Below are 17,920 nucleotides of genomic sequence, written 5' to 3' on the forward strand. Positions count from 1 at the left end.
TACTAAACTCCTTGGTCTCCAAGGAACTGGTCTGTGACTGTTTCTCAGACATGGAACTTGTCTTAGTAATACCATAAAGAGGAATCTTTTAACTTTACATACAAGGTTACTGCAAGTATTTTATTAGGGCAAACTATGAATTTTCAAATGATACTGCACAAGGAATATTTTGTATAACATTTACCATATTCCAGTAAAGGAGTGAACATAGGCATACAGACTGTCACAGGCTCCCAGTGCCTGTGAGGAAAAAAGCCTCCAGGTTCTGTAAGAGAACCTGAGATATTTTGGAGTCCCTGGCGCTTTTATGAATGGGTGAACATCAGGGCGACAAATTAGACATCCTATGGCTACGTCTAGATTGCATCCCTTTTTCATAAAAGGGATGCAGATTAGAGGTATCACAATTGCTAATGAAGCGGGAATTTAAATCTCCCCCGCTTCATTAGCATAAAAATGGCTGCCACTTTTTTTCGGCATGGACCTTTGCCGGAAAAAAGCACCAGTCAAGACGCGGATCTTTCGGAAAATAAAGCCTTTTCCGAAAGATTCCTTATTTTAAGAGGGATAAGGGATCTTTTGGAAAAGACTTTATTTTCCGAAAGATCCGCGTCTAGATTGGCGCTTTTTTCCGGCAAAGCTTCATGCCGTAAAAAAGCAGCAGCCATTTTTATGTTAATGAAGCGGGAGAGATTTAAATCCCCGCTTCAATAGCAATTGCGATACATCTAATTTGCATCCCTTTTACGAAAAAGGGATGCAATTTAGACGTAGCCTATGAGTCTAAGAAAGTAAGTTTAAAAAAAATTAAATAAGAAATCTTAGATTCTGTAGAATTTGAGTATGTGATGCAACAACAAAAATACATATGGGCCAGATGTCTGCTACTGTGCTTTAAAAGGAAATCAATTCTCATTTAACTCCACTTACATCATTAAGGTTCCATTCAGAGAGTCGAAAACTTTCTCAAAATTAGTTAATCTTCTATAAACCTTGAATTTCAGACACTATTTATCAGTGAGAGAAGAGATAATATGTAGCAATGCTTAATAGCAGAATGAGTCCAACCTCCCAGTGCATCACAAAAATATGCCACATAAATTCTGCAATCTCACTCAATACTCTAGAGATGAGAGTATGGCGCTGAGATACAAGCAATGCAAGGATGTTTTGCTTCTCTGGGTTCCGACTGCTGAATGCAATTGACAAACCAGGTTTTATCTCCTGCAAAATTTCCAACTCCTTGACTGTTCTTTCATCCATCTGGTTTTCAGACAAGCTGTGAAAACAAAAATGAACTATGAACAAAAAACCATCCACTGGAAGTCAAACATGTAAATATTTAATTGACAATATAGTTCAATGAATCTTAATAAATAGGGTGACCATAGTTCTCAAAGGCCCCACTAACAATTGTTTAGAAAAAGCTCCCATTTGCACTTCTGGGGATGTCCATCACCATTCGTGGAGCACCCACAGGGACATTACCCGAAGAAGAACAGAAGAGTTTATTGGGGACTGCAGCTGGGAGCATGATAGGGGGTGATGTCTCTAGTCCTGAGTCCAGATATGAGCCCTGGAGAGTAGCTCAGATTGGGAGGCAGACAAGGAAGCAAAGGAGGCCCCTGAAGCAGCTCATGATGCGGCCAGAAGTGACAAGAGCAGGAACAAGGGGATCCAGCAGCAGTACTGGCAGAGATGGAGAGTTGGAGTGCAGAGCGCAGCAGCAGACACAAGTCAAAGAAAGTAACTTACATTTCTTACAGATACTGTCCTATCACAACCCAGGCCTCCTTGAAGGTGCCTTTGGGTGGGTGGAGTCAGTGATACAATAGTACCTGTAAGAAATTTAGGTTTGGGATGAAGTGCAGGGGCCTTCAGGCAGAAGGCTGAAGTGTGTGTATGGGAGGTGCAGTGGAGGGGCAGGATTCAGGGCTGGGGCCATTGCAGATTTGGGGAGCTCCCGCAGCCAGCCCCTCTAATGTGTTTGCCTGCCTTCTTCTAACACAGCAGTCTGCAGGAAGCTGGGAGCCAAACTAGGAGCACCCTGTCCCACCTTCTGCAGCCAAGTGCCCCAGCTGGACAGCTACTTTTTGGAGCATTGGACTCTATTAACTGTTGTTCAAAACAATTGGGGAGACACTGGCCCCCCAGAAAGTCTTACACTTTGTGAGAACATGCACACTGGGGAGAATTCTCCCTGTGTTTACAGTCCCTTAGCTACATATATGGCAGCAATAAATATGGAAGCAACAACCTCTTAGCTGGCAGAGGGAAATTCTCCTGCTGCTAGCATTGCACCAGACACAGGCTGCTTTGTGCAGAACCCTGGGGTAGGAGGTGAAAGGCGAAAGGTTGCCTTATACTACCATTTATTTGAGGCCCTAATCAGTCTGGGTTCAGAATGGTGGCTTAAAGCCTCTTTGACCTGCCCCGTTGGGTTGCCCTTGTGTGTGCAGTGCCTCCTATAGCTATGGAACACACTCCCGCCCTCAGCCCATTGGTTCATGCAGCCCAGACACAGCTAGGTGGCCGAAAGCCTGGCACACACTGCGACGGATTCCTTGGATACAGAAAAGCAGCAGTCACTTACTCCAGCTTCTCTAACTTGCACTTTGGGTGTCTGAGTCCTTCACACAGAAGCTTCACTCCTGAGCCAGTCAGGTTATTACCGCTCAGGTTCAGCTCTCGCAGGGACTGGTTGGTGCTGAGCAGAGAGGAGAGATCTCCGCAGCAAGCATCTGTGAGACGGCAATCCCAAACCCTGCAGAGACGGAGATGGGCAGAGTGAACACACAGCAGGGTGACCACATGTATGGATTTGATAAGGACAGTCCTGATTTCTGAGGCTTTGTCTTCCAGAGCATGGATTTTCATCTGGCTGTTACCATAAGATTGAACATACAAAACCCATATTTGCCTGCCCCAAAGCCTGTGCATACAAATTAGTAACTGTACATCCACTTGCTCCTGCAAATGTAGGTGATTTCACAAGTGAAAATAGGACCTCTATTATCAGTGTGAAATTAGCGGGCCCCTTTGAAAAAGCTGGTTTAACAAGGGAAGTCTCCAGCAGTGACTTACACTAGTTTCTGCAGTTTACATGTGGGATGTTTCAGTCCTTCACACAGAAGTTTGATTCCTGAATCTCCCAGTTCATTCCCACTCAGCTCCAGCTCCGTCAGGGACTGGTTTGTCCTGAGGGCAGCAGAGAGATCCTCACAGCAAGCAGCTGTGAAACTGCACTGCCACAACCTGCAAAGGGAAGAGAGAGAAGAATAACCATCTCCTTCCAGAAAGGTGTCAGTATTCACTTTGTGCCGTTACACTTCCTACTTTCTGATAAACTTGGTAGTATCAAGCTACATCTACACTATAGAGTTTTATGGTATCCCGGAAAAACTCCGTCGTGTCCAGGGAATGCATCTGCTCTTCCAAAATTTTATTTGGAAGGGCAGACATGCTCTTTCAGAAGCCCTGTAAACCTCAGTTTATAAGGAAGAAGGGCTCTTCTGAAAGAGGAGGTTTTTCCGATATTTGGCCCAATGTATACAGGCCAAATTTCGGAAAAGCCTCTTCCGAAAAAAGAATCAGAAAAGTTATGCAAATTGTGGAGTGCAATTTGCATACCTTTTTCAGAAAAAGAAGTATAAAGCCTCTATGTCTGTCATGAAATTAATTTTAATTACTACATATAATTAGGTAATGAGTTCCTAATTCAGATTTTATTTGAACACAAGTCTAGAAACATTTCAGAATATTTCACATATAGGTGTGTCTAGACTACAGGGGTTTGTCGACAAAAGTGGACTTTTGTCAACAAAACTATACCTGCGTCTACACTACTGCTGAGTTCTGTCGACATTATGTCGACAGAACTCTGCAGTTTTGTTGACAGCGGTAAACCTCATTCCACGAGGAATAACGCCTTTTGTTTACAGAGTTCTGTTGACAGAAGGTGTTATTGCATCTACACTGTCCTTTGCATCTACACTCTCATGTCGACAAAGCGGCTTGCTTTGTCGACAGAACTGGATATAGTCTAGATGCTCTTTATAGACAAAGCCTCTGTCGACAAAAGCCTGTAGTCTAGATTTACCCACAGTGTCCTACAAAAATACAGAAATCTCATAATCATCTGATAATCTGACATTCACATTCTGAGCATATCCTCTCACCTGCCCAGCGGTGACTGGCTGCTCTAGTCATTGAATGTCGAATTAGGCATGGCTTGTGGAGAGCTCTCTCTTTTGACCTTGCACAGGACAGAAGAATGTGAGGAAGAGCAGAAGGACTATGGGCTGATCTACACTAAAGCTATAAGTTGGCCTAAGTTATGCTATTTCAGTTACAGCACTGAATTCGAGGTAATTTAGGTTGACACGTAGGCAGTGTCTATATCATGCTATGTCAAAGGAGTCACTGTCGCACTGACTTACCTTCTGCCTTTCAGGACGTTGATGGGAGAGCATTCTGCTATCAATTTAGTTTGCCTTCACCAGAGCTGCTAAACTGACACCGCTGCATTGATCACAGCAGTGCCAATTCAGGTGGAAGTACAAATCAGCCCAAAATCTCCTATGGAAAGGCAGTTTTAGGCTATTCAACCTCTGCCACAAGAAAACACATGGAATAAAGGCACCTTAATGCTTTCCATGATACAAAGCAAAAATATACTGGGGATTTCAACTTGTGATCAAATTCTAAACATCTGTCTGTCAGAGACGTGCTCAAGATATGGTCTGTGAGCTTCATTCAAAGGGTCTGTATATAGTTCCCTCTATGGTATATGCCTGGGCTGCTGCGCATGAGAGAATGAAGGGCTGCCCATCTAATTAGTGAAACTGCACAGATGTGGCTCCACTAATTTGGTCCTTAACCCTGGAGAATATGCACATGTAAGGTGAGGTGGTTACCTGAGAGGTAGCTGGGAGTGAGCAGTAGGGTGGGGTGGGTGGGAAGACATTCAGAGGGAATTTGTGAAGGGAATTGAGGGAATTTGTGAAGGGCTGCAGCACCCAGAGGCAACTTTTCCCAGGTCTAGGAGAGAGAGCCCTCCTTCCCAGCCTCAGCTCCCTGGCTGCTATGGGTGGGGTTGGGGGAAGAGACATCTTATTTCTAAATGAAAACATTTTCACTCAACTTTAAATAAAATGACAAGAACAAAGCCATTGAATTTTGCCAGGGCACATTGGTTTGGGGAAGGAAAGAAATATGACAAAGGTCGGGGGAGAAGTAGGATAAGAAATGGGATAGATTGAAGGAATGGGACAGAACAGCAGTGTTGATCTATTTGCAGTTTTTGTTCTGTTCTAATCACCGAGGGGTGGTGGTGAGTTTTTACCAGAATTATTACCCTGGTACAGATTGAACCTCTCTAGACCTGACCGTTGCCAAACCAGAGAATTTGCTGGACCACGGGAGGTCACTATTGTCTAGCAGCATCACCAAGCCTTCCACTGCTTTCTGGGCCATTAGAAGACATTTTGAGGTAAATTAGAGTTTATTAACAGCACAGACCACTGAGCGCAAGGACTGGTGGCTGTAAGCAAACTTTATGGGACCGGATGGGAGGGAGGAAACTTGCCACACCCATGATAAGTGGGCAATCAGGTAACTAAAATCATGCTGAACCAGAGAATGCCAGTCTAGAGAGGTTCAACCTGAACAATGCCTAGTGTGAACATAGTTATGTTGGCATGAAGGTGCTGTATAACAGGGTATTTGGTTTCCTTCTCATATAGGAGTAAGTTATCAAGAGCATTTATACCTGCATCCACACGAGGGGAATGTGTCTGTCTTGGTAAAGTGGAGAGTGAGCTGGGGACTGCTGAGGAGAGAGAAGAGGCAGGAAACACTGGGTTTTAAGGAAGGATTAAAAGATGCCTGAGATTGTGGTTATGGGATTCAGTGAGGCTATGTCTAGACTGCAAGCCTCTTTCGAAAAAGCCTCTTTGGAAAAAGAGCATCTAGACTACAATCAGTACTTTCGAAAAAACAAGCTGCTTTTTCGAAAGAGAGCACCCATGCAGTCTCTTTCGAAAAAGTATAGTTTGAATTACATAGCGCTTTTTTTGAAAGTGCTCTTTCATAAAACGAGGTTTTCCACGGTCAAAAAAACTGCCTCATTCTTTCGATTTACTTTCAAAGGAATGCAGCAGCAGTCTAGATGCAGGTGAAGTTTTTTTTGAAAAAGGCCACTTTTTCCGAAAAAACCCTGTAGTCTAGACACACCCTGAGAATGGGAAAGTCGAGCTGCTTGGCTAACACAGTGGCAGAACTGAAGGAAGTCAAAAGTGACAGAACTCCCAATGCTGATGCTCAGTGAATCCATCAACACTACTTCTTGCGTTGTGTAGATTGACACAGAAGACTCCTGCTTCCTTTACCAGACTGGATGGATGGATCTCAGTACATGGTGGTATTTATTACCTATTAATAAATATTTGCATTGTAGTGACATCTAGAGGCTTCCCCAGGTACTTCAGTGTCCCAGGAGCTCTATAAAAATATGACAGTCTCTGCCTCAAAGAGCTAACAGAATGAAAGATGGAACATAGCAGGTGGGTGAGACAATACACACAGGTTAGTAAAAAGTCACAGTAACAAATACTTACACCAGTGCCTGCAGCTTGCAGCCTGGCTGTTTCAGTCCCTCACACAGATGTTTCATTCCTAGGTCTTCCAGTCTGTTAGCGCTCAGGTCCAGCTTTTCCAGGGCCTGGTTTGTAAAGAGGGTCTGAGGGGAGAGGTCCGTAGGGAAAGCAGATGAGAGTTTGCAGCTGGACAACCTGAAAGGAAGAAATGGACAGGTCAAAGTTAGCTCCGCACTGCATGAAATGGCTTCTAAGCATGGGTGTTGGGTGAACCGCCCTATTCCCTGAGACAAGCCCCCCATCCCCTCCCAAGGCCTGATCCTAGTCCACCCCTGCTGGAGTCACAGTAGCCGCATGCTCCCCATTGCAGCTTGAGCACCCCAAGTCCCCTATTGCAGCCCAAGCCTCCTTCCTGGGTCCTGAGCCAACAGCCAGCCCGGGCCCTATGCTCCTTAGCCCGAGCTAAGCCACGGTGGCTTTGGGGAGAGGTGGAATGAGGACAGGGCCTCAAGGCAGAGAGTTATTGGGGCTATGACCTGAGTTTGGGGAGGCTTAGCCTCCCCTGGCCTGTTATACCTGTTGTCCATGTTACTAACTGTTCTGTAACTGTTGTTCTTCGAGACGTATTGCCCATGTCCTTCCAACTTTAGGGACATTGGCATGCCCTGGGCACTGTTGTCAGAGATCTTTTCATCAGCCAGGACAGCAGATGTGTCCCTCACTGGCAGACGCTGCCACGTGATGGCACAGAAGCTAGAGCTGCTCCCGACCCTTCTCAGTTCCTTCTTACCGGAAAGATTCGTTACGGAGCATGAGATGTGGAATGGACACGTGCTGCACATCTCAAAGAGCAAGAGTACAGAACAGGTTAGTAATTCTCTCTTCTTCTTAACCAAAGTAGAAACCTAAAGTGAAAGGCACGTTGCTGTCACTTGAAGAAGAATCACTTAGTGACTCGTTCCAACTGGAGACTTTCACTGAGTTTTAGGCCAGAAGGAAACACCTGATCACATGGTCTGATGTACTACACATCACAGCCACGGAACAGCACCACGTCACCTCGATGCTAAAAACAAAGACTTTAGTTAGCCCAGAAATGTCATTCCTCAGGAAAGTTAACTGTTGTGCCCCACAGTCAGAGGAGAAGAGAAACTGAGGTACCACCAATGCCTGAGGTCCCTGAAAAGGTGGAGAAGTGATTTGGCAAGATATACTCAGATGATACCTTCCATATCCTGTGATACACTGAGCAAGGAGAAAGCAGGAAGCTGGGAGCCTCCGCTTAGCTGCGGTTCTGTGGCTGATCACAAAAAAAGATTTTTTTTAAAGGGAAAGGAAGGCGATTTTAAGGCTAAAGTTGACTAAAATATGTGGTAAAAAGGATAACTATCTGTTCTAGGAGCTCAATTTGAAGCACGCTGCAGGTTCCAACCAATGCTGGCAGCGGCAGAGGAGGAACTGAAGGGATTATAGCCCACTCATGCGCATTAGCTGTCCAGTGCGTGGAGTGTGCTGCTCATGTGCAAACTACCTGTAACTAGCACTGCTAATGAAATCTTCCAGCCAGGCACACTGCAGCACCTGAACTCCTAAACTGGAGCACCCACAGGGAGACTCCTCGAAGAAGAATGATCATTTATTCCAGTGTGCCAGGAGTAGGGGTGTGTGTGTGTAGATGCTGAGTCTCTGTCACCGTGAGCATTTGGCTAGATTCGTTTTCATGAAGAAAGTCCACAGCCACTCAGTGTCCTGAGTAAGGAGGTGGCCTACACCTTGTGCGCACCTGGACTACTTACTAGATGGGGGCAGAGAACAGGGTTTGTCACACAGTCAGTTTAGCAGAACCACAGAGTTTGATTCGTTAGGTGTTCATTATCATTTGCAGCTCAGAGATAGATTTCAAATGGGGTCTAGAGTAATACCAGACAATGAACAGAAATGCATTGCTGCCAGCCACCTGGCATAGCACATGAACAAAAGGGCTGTCTGAGAAGGGCTTGCTTACGATATTGTCCTCAGTTTACAGTTGGGATCCTTCAGTCCTTGCAACAATGAGTATGCAGTTGACATTCTTGGATCTTCGATCAGTGGGCTCCTAGAAAAAAATGCAAACTTTAAATACCATTTCCTGCAGGCAGATTTTCTATCCTCTTTCCTGAAGATGGTGGCGTAGGTTTAATCCACCCCAGACATTTGCTATAAACAAAGAGAAGTATCGAAAGATGCTGCAGTCCATTGTTCTGACACCATGATGATAATTATTAATTCCTGATTCCTGACAGCAGTGTAACCCACATAGCATTTGTTTCCCTCTAGTGGCTGAGCCATAGGTGAGCTGCTGCTTTCAGTGAAAATCCTGCTTTGCTTTTTCAGTTTGGTATGGGAGAAGGAATAGATCCCAATGAACAGAAAAGAGGGTTCTGAATCAAGCTCCTCCAAAAAGAGGATTTAAATGGGTTCAACAAGTAGCACAAGATCACACTTCTTTCACGCTTTGTTAATTCTGATTTAGGATGATCATATAGAGTGCAATTCTGAAATGGATTAGTTGAAGTGCATTAAATCTCTGTGTGGATGCTGTTATTCAGAATGAAAATGGTCTTTGAAATGAATTAAACTAAACCTAATTAAAGCCAATTTAAAGGTGAATAACTGTCCATGTGGGTATTTAATATAGTTTAAGTAACTTCAAATTTGTTACTACAGATTAACTTTCCTGGATGTCCTCATATAGACAAGCCTTTAAAAGCCGTACATAGAAGATTTAGAGAACAGCAAGCTATTATTTGGCCAGGTAGAACTTCTGTAGACAGCAACAAAATGAATAAATTGCAGCTGCCAGTACTCTTGAATTTTGTGAGTTTCCAAAAGGCATTTAATAGTGTAGACAGAGAATGATGTAGTAGAGAAAATCATTCACATTATTATAAATGTGTATCAGAATACTCTGTGCAGAGCAGTGATGAATCAAGAGCAAGCAGACTGGTTTAATGTTTATGTTGGTGTCAGGCAACGTTATAGCTCATCTTGTTTAGAGTGACTTTAAGAGCCTGTATGGAAATGGGCATTGTGTCAATGGGGAACTTGGAAATCTAGACTTTGTACCGGTATTTTTAGTAAAAGTTATGTTTTAGTAAAGTTTTCAGTAGCCCTGAAAAATAAACAAAATTCACAGCCCCTGACGCAACTGTGATTTCTACTATAAATATTCCTGTCTAAATCTTAGCTGAGTTGCAGATGCTTGGGTGACACAGGAGTCAGCCCCAGAGGCTACTGCAGAAATTACAGAGGTTGCAGAAAATCACAGAATCAGTGATTTCTGCAACCTCTGTGGCAAACATGGAGGCCCAATTATAAATCAATAAGTCAAAGATATGGCCTTGCAAATTATGTGAAAAAGTAGGTCATTTTATTAACCAACTTAAGAAAATTATCAAAATTAATGTATATACCAATACTTTTATCCTATTTGAGAAATAAAGCCTTGAAAACCTTAAATCAGCTTCTCTGGGCACCCTTATGATATTGGTAATTGCATTTGATATAAAGAGCAGAAGAGGTGAAGTGAGTGCCATGTTTCACACACTATCTACAATATGGAATTCCAGTGTGATTAACAAAATCATCAAAATTAAGATGATTCCTATAAAAATAGTAAGTCCATTCAATGCAAATTGAAACAGAATTCACTGCTGCTGTCTGCAAAGACTGTTCAAAATACGAGGGGGAAGAATAAGTAATGAAGAGGTCCTTGAATGGGTACAACTATCTATGGCAATACTAGTAGAATGGTAGACAAGATGGACATAATTGATAAATCATGGGGTTTGGAAGGGATGCAAGAGTGTTATGGCAGGGGGTTTAGGTGTATGATGGACTCAAGACTGGAGTTTGGAGGGGATGCAGGAGAGTTATGACGCTGTGGCCAGATGGGGACTGGGCCCCAGTTGGAGGCTTGTTGGCCAGGCTTCATTTTTAAATAAAGTAAAATATTTAAATATAGTAAAATATTAGGGAGGAACTGGTTGAGAATTTGAAAGTGGAAGGCAGCTTGGGTGAAAGTGATCATGAAATCATAGATTTCACAATTCTAAGGAAGGATAGAAGGGAGAACAGCAAAATAGAGACAATGGATTTCAGGAAGGCGGATTTTGGTAAGCTCAGAGAGCTGATAGGTAAGGTCCCATGGGAATCGAGACTGAGGGGAAAAACAACTGAGGAGAGTTGGCAGTTTTTCAAAGAGACATTGTTAAGGGCCCAAAAGCAAGCTATTCCGATGTGTCGGAAAGATAGAAAATATGGCAAAAGACCGCCTTGGCTTAACCATGAGGTCATTTTGAATTATGACCCTATCCTCCAGATTAGTCACAACCCCTCCCAACTTGGTATCATCTGCAAACTTAATAAGCGTACTTTCTATACCAATATCTAAATCGTTGATGAAGATATTGAACAGAGCCGGTCCCAAAACAGACCCCTGCGGAACCCCACTTGTTATACCTTTCCAGCACGATTGTGAACCATTAATAACTACTCTCTGAGTACGGTTATCCAGCCAGTTATGCACCCACCTTATAGTAACTTCATCTAAGTTGTATTTACCTTGTTTATTGATAAGAATATCATGTGAGACCGTATCAAATGCCTTACTAAAATCTAGGTATATGACATCCACTGCTTCTCCCTTATCCACAAGACTTGTTATCCTATTAAAGAAAGCTATCAGATTGGTTTGACATGATTTGTTCTTTACAAATCCATGCTGGCTGTTCACTATCACCTTGCCACTTTTCACGTGGAGGAGAGACCTGAAAATCCCGTCTTATGATGGGCTAATTGGCTAGTTTTAAAATAATTTCCTAGTATAGACATGCCCAGAGAGACTGATCTACATGTAAATTCTGTAGCTTAGTAGTGACTGAAGTGGCATTATTACAGCTGAATGTAAATATGGAAAACAAAAACCTGGAAAACAAACCCAGAATAGGGAGGCCAAAGATCAGGAGACCAAGCCAAGTCTGTAACTGCATCAGGCCAGAGTCTGTGTGACTCCCCAGACAACTCTTGGGCTTAAATAAGGACTTGGCCAATCAGACAGCCAAAGATTACCTCACTTAGGGTTTCATGGGCAGTAAGTACTTCCTGCAATGCCTGCTCTTAGTGTTCTCCAGCTGCTCCTCTGCATGGCCTCCTAGTGACACTGAGGGACTGTCCTCTCTCCCAGGTGTTACAGACCCAGCTTCTTATCTTTACATCTTTTCCTTTTGCTGTTCAGCTGCTCAAGGGGCTGAGCAGCTCTACCACATTTGCTCCTTTGATCAGGCTGTAGGACAGGACAGGTCACTTATATAGAGCTCTCTGAATCTCTAGGCAAACAGCTGTTTTGGCGCAAAAACCCATGGAGCATCCACACCTCAAATGCGCTTTTGCGCAAGTAAATGAACAATAAAATGGCAGATCAGAGGGCTTTTTCCGGCATAGGTAAACCGCCTTCTACAAGGCATAACTCCTTTTTGTGCTACAGCTTTGTGCAAAAAGGCAAGTATGGATGCTCCAGAGGGGTTTCTTGCATAAGAAATCCCTATGGGAAAAAGCACAGGTGCTCTGATGGCCATGCAGTGTGAACGCTCTCTTGCGCAAAAGCACATTGCTTTTGCAATGTGCTTTAAGGTGTGGACATGCTCTTTCACAAGAATATTTTTGCGTAAAAACTCTTGCACAAAAGGCTTCTTGTGCAAGAAACATGTAGTGTAGACATAGACAAGGTTCTAATCTAGCAGACAAAGGCAATACAAAATTGATGGGTACTAGTTGTAGATTTCAATATTGAAACTGGAACTAAGATACACAATCTTAATTAATTAGGTTTTGAAATAACCTTTCAAGAAATATAGGGGATCCTCCATCACATAAAATCTTTAAATTAAGTCTATGGCTACGTCTACACTTGCAGCTTTTTGCACAAGAATTCTTTTGAGGAAGAGTTGTTGTGCAAAAATTCTTCCACAAGAGAGCGTCTACACTGCCATGTGCTTTTGCGCAAGAGCATCCATGGCAGTGTAGACGCTCTCTTGCGCAAGAAAGCTCTGATAGCCATTTTAACCATAGGGGCTTCTTGTGCAAGAAATTCATGTTGCCTCTCTACACTGGCCTCTTCTGGAAGAGCTCTTGCGCAAGAGGGCTTATTCCTGAGAGGCAGCAAGAGTTCTTGCGCAAGAAGCCCTGATTTTTTACAGTACAACGTCAGTTTACTTGTGCAAGAATGAGCGGCCAGTGTAGACAGGCGGCAAGTTTTTGCGCAAGAACAGCCATTTTCGTGCAAGAATGCGCCAGTGTAGACACAGCCTAGATGTCTTCCTACAGGTTGAAACTCTCTTGTCTAGCATGCCCTAGTCCAGAAACTTTTTGTGGCCCTGCATGATTTTAGTTAGCCAGATGTCCACTTACCATGGGTGTGGCCAAGTTTTTCATAGTTCCAGGCTCATTTGGTGAAATTCTATGCCCTGTGTTATGTAGGAGGCCAAACAGGATGATTACAATAGTCTTTTCTAGTCTCAAATTTGAATGATTCTAGTCTCAAATTTGAGTGATTAGTGGGGCTGTGACAGAGAAGGGAGCTGCTGCAATGATGTTAATGAATGAAGCAAGCATTTTATTTTTTTTGGGAGGAGGGAATGGGATGGCTTTACAATGGTGGTTAAGGAGTTCAGCCACAGCATTACCCTTGAACATGTCTTTTCCCTTTATTTCTACAGTTTGGAAAGATAGATTAAGCATCCAGCCAAAATAGGTATTATCCTTCCTAATGTATAAACATGCTCTTTCCCTTCATTTTTGTAGCCTAGAAAAATAGATAAGCATGCAGTTGCTCTTCTTTGTTGTGTCTTTTACTTACCCTCACTGGCACTGTATAAGATATTTTCAGGGCTACATCTCTTGTAATCTCTGTAACCTATTGATTTGGAAAGTTTGTAGTGTCGGGAAGTGTTGATTTAATAAGAAATTATGTAAATAGTAATTAGGGGCAGGGATATTCATCACCTGCTTATTAATATTCATTGTGTAGGAGTTAACATTACTAATAAGATTTTAGGGAAAGTAGTGATAGACATACTAAAATAGATAAAAGGGTGTAATTAGTGCCAAATTGGTGCCATTCGGATGTTGTGTTGAATGTCCGAGGTAAATGTGCATGGGCACGTTCCTTTTTACCCCATCTGCTCCTGGGTCACCTGTTTCTTCTCTAACACAATGGAGCACCAGAAACTAAGAGTTTAGGTGGTGCTAAATGAGTTCAGTTCTGAGATGTGTGCACTTATAACAACAGTATGGTTTAAATGAACAACATAAAATTATGCCATTGTGTGGTAAGGATCCTTTGCTGAGCTAAAATATACCGAATGTGTTCAAGAGCCCATGATTTCAGGACCAAGCAGAGTCTCTGGTTATTTTGCCCTTTAGACCAGAGAGATCTGAGCTCTCAAACACACTTTTAAATTCAACAAAGCAAAATAAAAAGTATTTTTAAAATCTCTCTTCAACAGAAAGTTGATTTTCTTCAATTCTGAAAAGTACTTAGCTAAGCAACCTCTGTCAATTCAAAGCAACTTGCTTCCTCATCCTTCTAGTTTCCCAGGAAGCTAATGCACCCCAGCTTCTTTCTAGGTCCTTCTGCTTAACGGTTACTTCCTTATTCCTGCCTACCCAGGAATCTTGAGATTTTCTGACCTTGATCCTCCAGGCCCAGAGGGATAGCATAACCTCATCTTACTTGGAAAGACCAAGACAAACCTACAACTATCTTATACAGCTCTGGAAAGGGAGCATAATAAATGGTGACATGACAAGAACATCACTATGAGGATTTATATTAAACTGTGATACTTACAGAGGAAATAAGCGTTTTCGTAGCTTTGCTTTCCATTCTTCTTCTCGTTCTCCAATCCCAAGGGTACAATTACATAGGTAGAGTGACTGTTTACTACAACAGTTCTTTACACAGAATGAAAGAGCAATTTCATCCATTGTTGTGAGCCTAATGTGTTCCACTCTAATTTCTTGGAAACTATCCATTACACATTTTGCAAACTCTTCTTTCTGACTCTCATGCAAACAGTGAAACAACTCAAGCTGGCCATGCTGTTCCTCATAGGTCTTATAGGACAGAGAGGAGATATTTTTAGCTTCTGCTTCAAACCACTTCAATAAATCGTCCTTTATTCCAGATGATGTTTTACAATGTAACTTTTCCTCCATGTCATTTAGTCTCTCTTTATTTAGGAGACCAAACAAGAAACGTACTGTTAGCATCAAATTATTTTTTGATGCTCCATAAATTTTTAGCAAACGATTCACATCTTTCTTAGACATCAATGATTTTTTTATTGTTTCTTCGTCTTCCTCTAGCACAAAATACAACGCTGCAAAAAACTCTTGGAAACTCAAGTGAATGAAGCTGTAGAAAATTTCACATTCTGTATCTGTTTGAAAAATACTTTGATTCAGAAAGAGAGTGTGAATATTAGACACGGATAAATTGTGTTTTTTCAGGTCATCTTCTTCAAACAGTATTTTCCGTTCTAAAATTCCATCTGCAGCCAATGAGCAAAGCTCCCACAGGTTAACTTTAAATGATTGCACACATGTTGCATTAGTGAAGTGATCACCTAGCAAACGGGTCAAAAAGAGTAAATATACTGATGTGGTTGTTTTTGAAGTTTGTGTGAGATCTTCCCCTTTTACCATCTGTTGCTTTATAACTGTGCAAATGATCCAACATACAATGGGAACAAAACACACAGTAAAGAGTACTTCATTTTCTTTGACAAAATTAAAGGCTTGTGTTGCTTTCTTTTCATCACAGAAGTATTTCTGAAAATATTCTTTCCTCTGATCTGCAGAAAATCCCATGATCTCTGCATAACGTGGAAATTTCAAAATCTGGTGTAATTTCTCCAGAGAAGTTAGTCTTGTGGTGATTAGCAAGAAGGATTTTTTAAGAACTTTCTTTCTCAATAAACTGCACAGGATGATTTCCATTGGCCTCTTCTCAAATGGGTCAGTGCACAGGCTAATGTCATCAATATCTAGCAAGGAATTTAATTCATCAAAACCATCTATTATAAACAGGAGTTTTTCTGGCTTCTCAAAGATTTCTTTAATTGGTCCTCCTCCATCAGGACAATTGTTCAAAACCAAATCGGCAGCACTTCGATTTTTGGCACCACTTTGATTTTTAATAATATGTTTTATTTCTCTGCAATTTATATAAAAAACATAATCAAACTTTTTCCGATAGAGTTTTCCAGCTGCCCAGTCCAACATGATCTTTCTCGCTGTCATTGTTTTCCCAATCCCAGCAACTCCTTGCAGCACAACAGTTCTTGGGCTTTGTCGATTTCCATCAGGATCAAATAAAAGACTAATCTGAGTGAGATTGGTTTGTTGAGCCATCAGTTCTGCATGTCTCCTTCCTCTGGTGATGATTTCATGTTCTTTTTCCTCCCGCCCCCGACGTTCCTTTACAATAAGCAGTTCTGTGTATCTTTTGTCTAAACTGACATGTTCACCCAGGTGAACATTCCTATCTTCTACTACTTGGTATTCATCTTGTACATGTTCTCTATATTTCTTCTGGTAATCTAATTCAATGACAATGGTGTGAAGCATTAGACAGCCTGAGTACAGTTGTTACAACAAAGGTCATGTGAACTGCCATTCATTGGTTATATCCAGAAGTTGAACCAGAGAAAATGCAACCTACTCTTTCTATTCTGTACCACCTCCTTCCCTTTTCACCCAGCATTGCCACCATCATGCAACTTGACATTTTGCTAGAATTTTACATGTTAAAAAAAGTATCTTGATTTTTACAGTTTAATTATTTTCTCCATGATCATCTCTCTCCTTGTTTCTGATTCGGCAGTGCACTTAAGCACAGATTTAAGTCCTAACACAATAAGTGAGATTTGAGCATGTGCTTAAAGTTAAGAATTGCTTAAATGCTTTTCTAAATAAGGATAATTTCCATCTTTTCTTTCAGTTTACATCTTATTTTTCTGTTCTTCTCCCTTTCCCCGCAGTACCTTTTGTCTTCCTTTTTATTATTTTTAACTACTTCTCTTCTTGCTTCCTGGTTATGTTTTTCTCTCCTTTCTCATTCATCAGCTCTTTTAACCCTTTTCTGTTTTTCTCATCTCTGGATACTCTTCTCTGCTTCTTCCCCCCTGCCTCTTCAAACACTGGAGGATAGAACTGGACACCAGCATTTAGTCAGGGCCCATCTCTAATCCTGAGCAGAGCAGTATGGGAAGTGGAGTGCTACTGTTTCAGTGGACAGCCCCCTTGCTTATGAAGGATTTGTCTCCTGAGTGGGCCAAGATCCCTATGTTTACTACACCTCCCATGATGCACCACAGTATTCTCTGTTGCTGAGCCTCATGGTGCATTGTGGGAGAGGTAGTCCAAAAAGGAGGCTTGGCCCATACAAAAGGGGTCCTGAGGCACATGAACAGTTGCTCCCATACAGTACTCCAGCAGCATTTCAGAATGCTATGTTAGGAATTTTAAAACGTGTTTTAAAATGTTTTAAACAATCGCCACCATTAAACCAGTCTGCAGGCCACGTGCACAGGGACAAACCATATGAGCACGTTTTAAACAAACAAAAAAGTGTTTTAGCCTGAGTGGAAGCTCACAGACCAAGCAAAAGGCATTAAATGATTCAGCAGTATTCACATGTGAAGCATTTCTACAAATAGTCATCACACAATTCCTAATACAGGGTAAATTGACCCAATAAATGTGCAGAAATGGCTTCTTCATAGGAAGCAGCTCTGCAATGTGTCCATGTGGCATTCATCCCTCTAAAAGATTTTGGTCATAACAATTTAGTATATTTGTTCTTTCTTTGTCGGTCAATAGTGCAGTCCTTGAATTGTATTTATTGTTGTTCTCTGAGCTCTCCTCATCTAAGATGCTTCTTTCTAGCATAACTGGGCTAAAAAACAGATGCAGTATGCTAAGAACAGTCTTACCAGAGCCTTTCAGAGAGGGATTATTAAATCCCTGCTCCTTGGCATGATGTATCTCTGCACATGGTTCCTGATCCCATTGTCGGTCGGTCCCTCTTCCTTCTTCAATCTTTGCTGTTTTCTTCTTCGCCTTTGAAAAAACTATCAAGGGAGATCAACTGTGAGAATACTACAGACCATGTAGTCTGACATCCCACATGTAATAGGGCACCAACACCTCCCTAACACCTGCACATGAAATCCAAAAACTAAAATGAGCCCAGAGTATTACAGCCCACAGGAGAAGAGACT

At 42.1% G+C, this 17,920-nt stretch overlaps 1 protein-coding gene across 2 annotated transcripts in view; it reads right to left on the reverse strand.

The window, feature by feature from the left end:
* Positions 1–674: 674 nt before the first annotated feature.
* Positions 675–17,920, reverse strand: part of LOC102456823 (NACHT, LRR and PYD domains-containing protein 3-like) — a 35,746-nt gene continuing 18,500 nt past the window's right edge. For both annotated transcript variants that reach the window (XM_075928356.1, XM_075928355.1), the window contains 7 exons: positions 17,633–17,770; positions 14,485–16,237; positions 8,602–8,691; positions 6,618–6,791; positions 3,085–3,255; positions 2,594–2,764; positions 675–1,279 (listed from right to left, as the gene is read on the reverse strand). In XM_075928356.1, the coding sequence (XP_075784471.1) occupies positions 1,015–1,279; positions 2,594–2,764; positions 3,085–3,255; positions 6,618–6,791; positions 8,602–8,691; positions 14,485–16,237; positions 17,633–17,770 (2,762 nt within the window). In that variant the 3' untranslated portion in view covers positions 675–1,014. The remainder of the gene's footprint in view (positions 1,280–2,593; positions 2,765–3,084; positions 3,256–6,617; positions 6,792–8,601; positions 8,692–14,484; positions 16,238–17,632; positions 17,771–17,920) is intronic.

The sequence above is a fragment of the Pelodiscus sinensis genome, chromosome 4 (genome assembly GCF_049634645.1).
Source record: "Pelodiscus sinensis isolate JC-2024 chromosome 4, ASM4963464v1, whole genome shotgun sequence".
NCBI classification, from domain to species: domain Eukaryota; kingdom Metazoa; phylum Chordata; order Testudines; family Trionychidae; genus Pelodiscus; species Pelodiscus sinensis.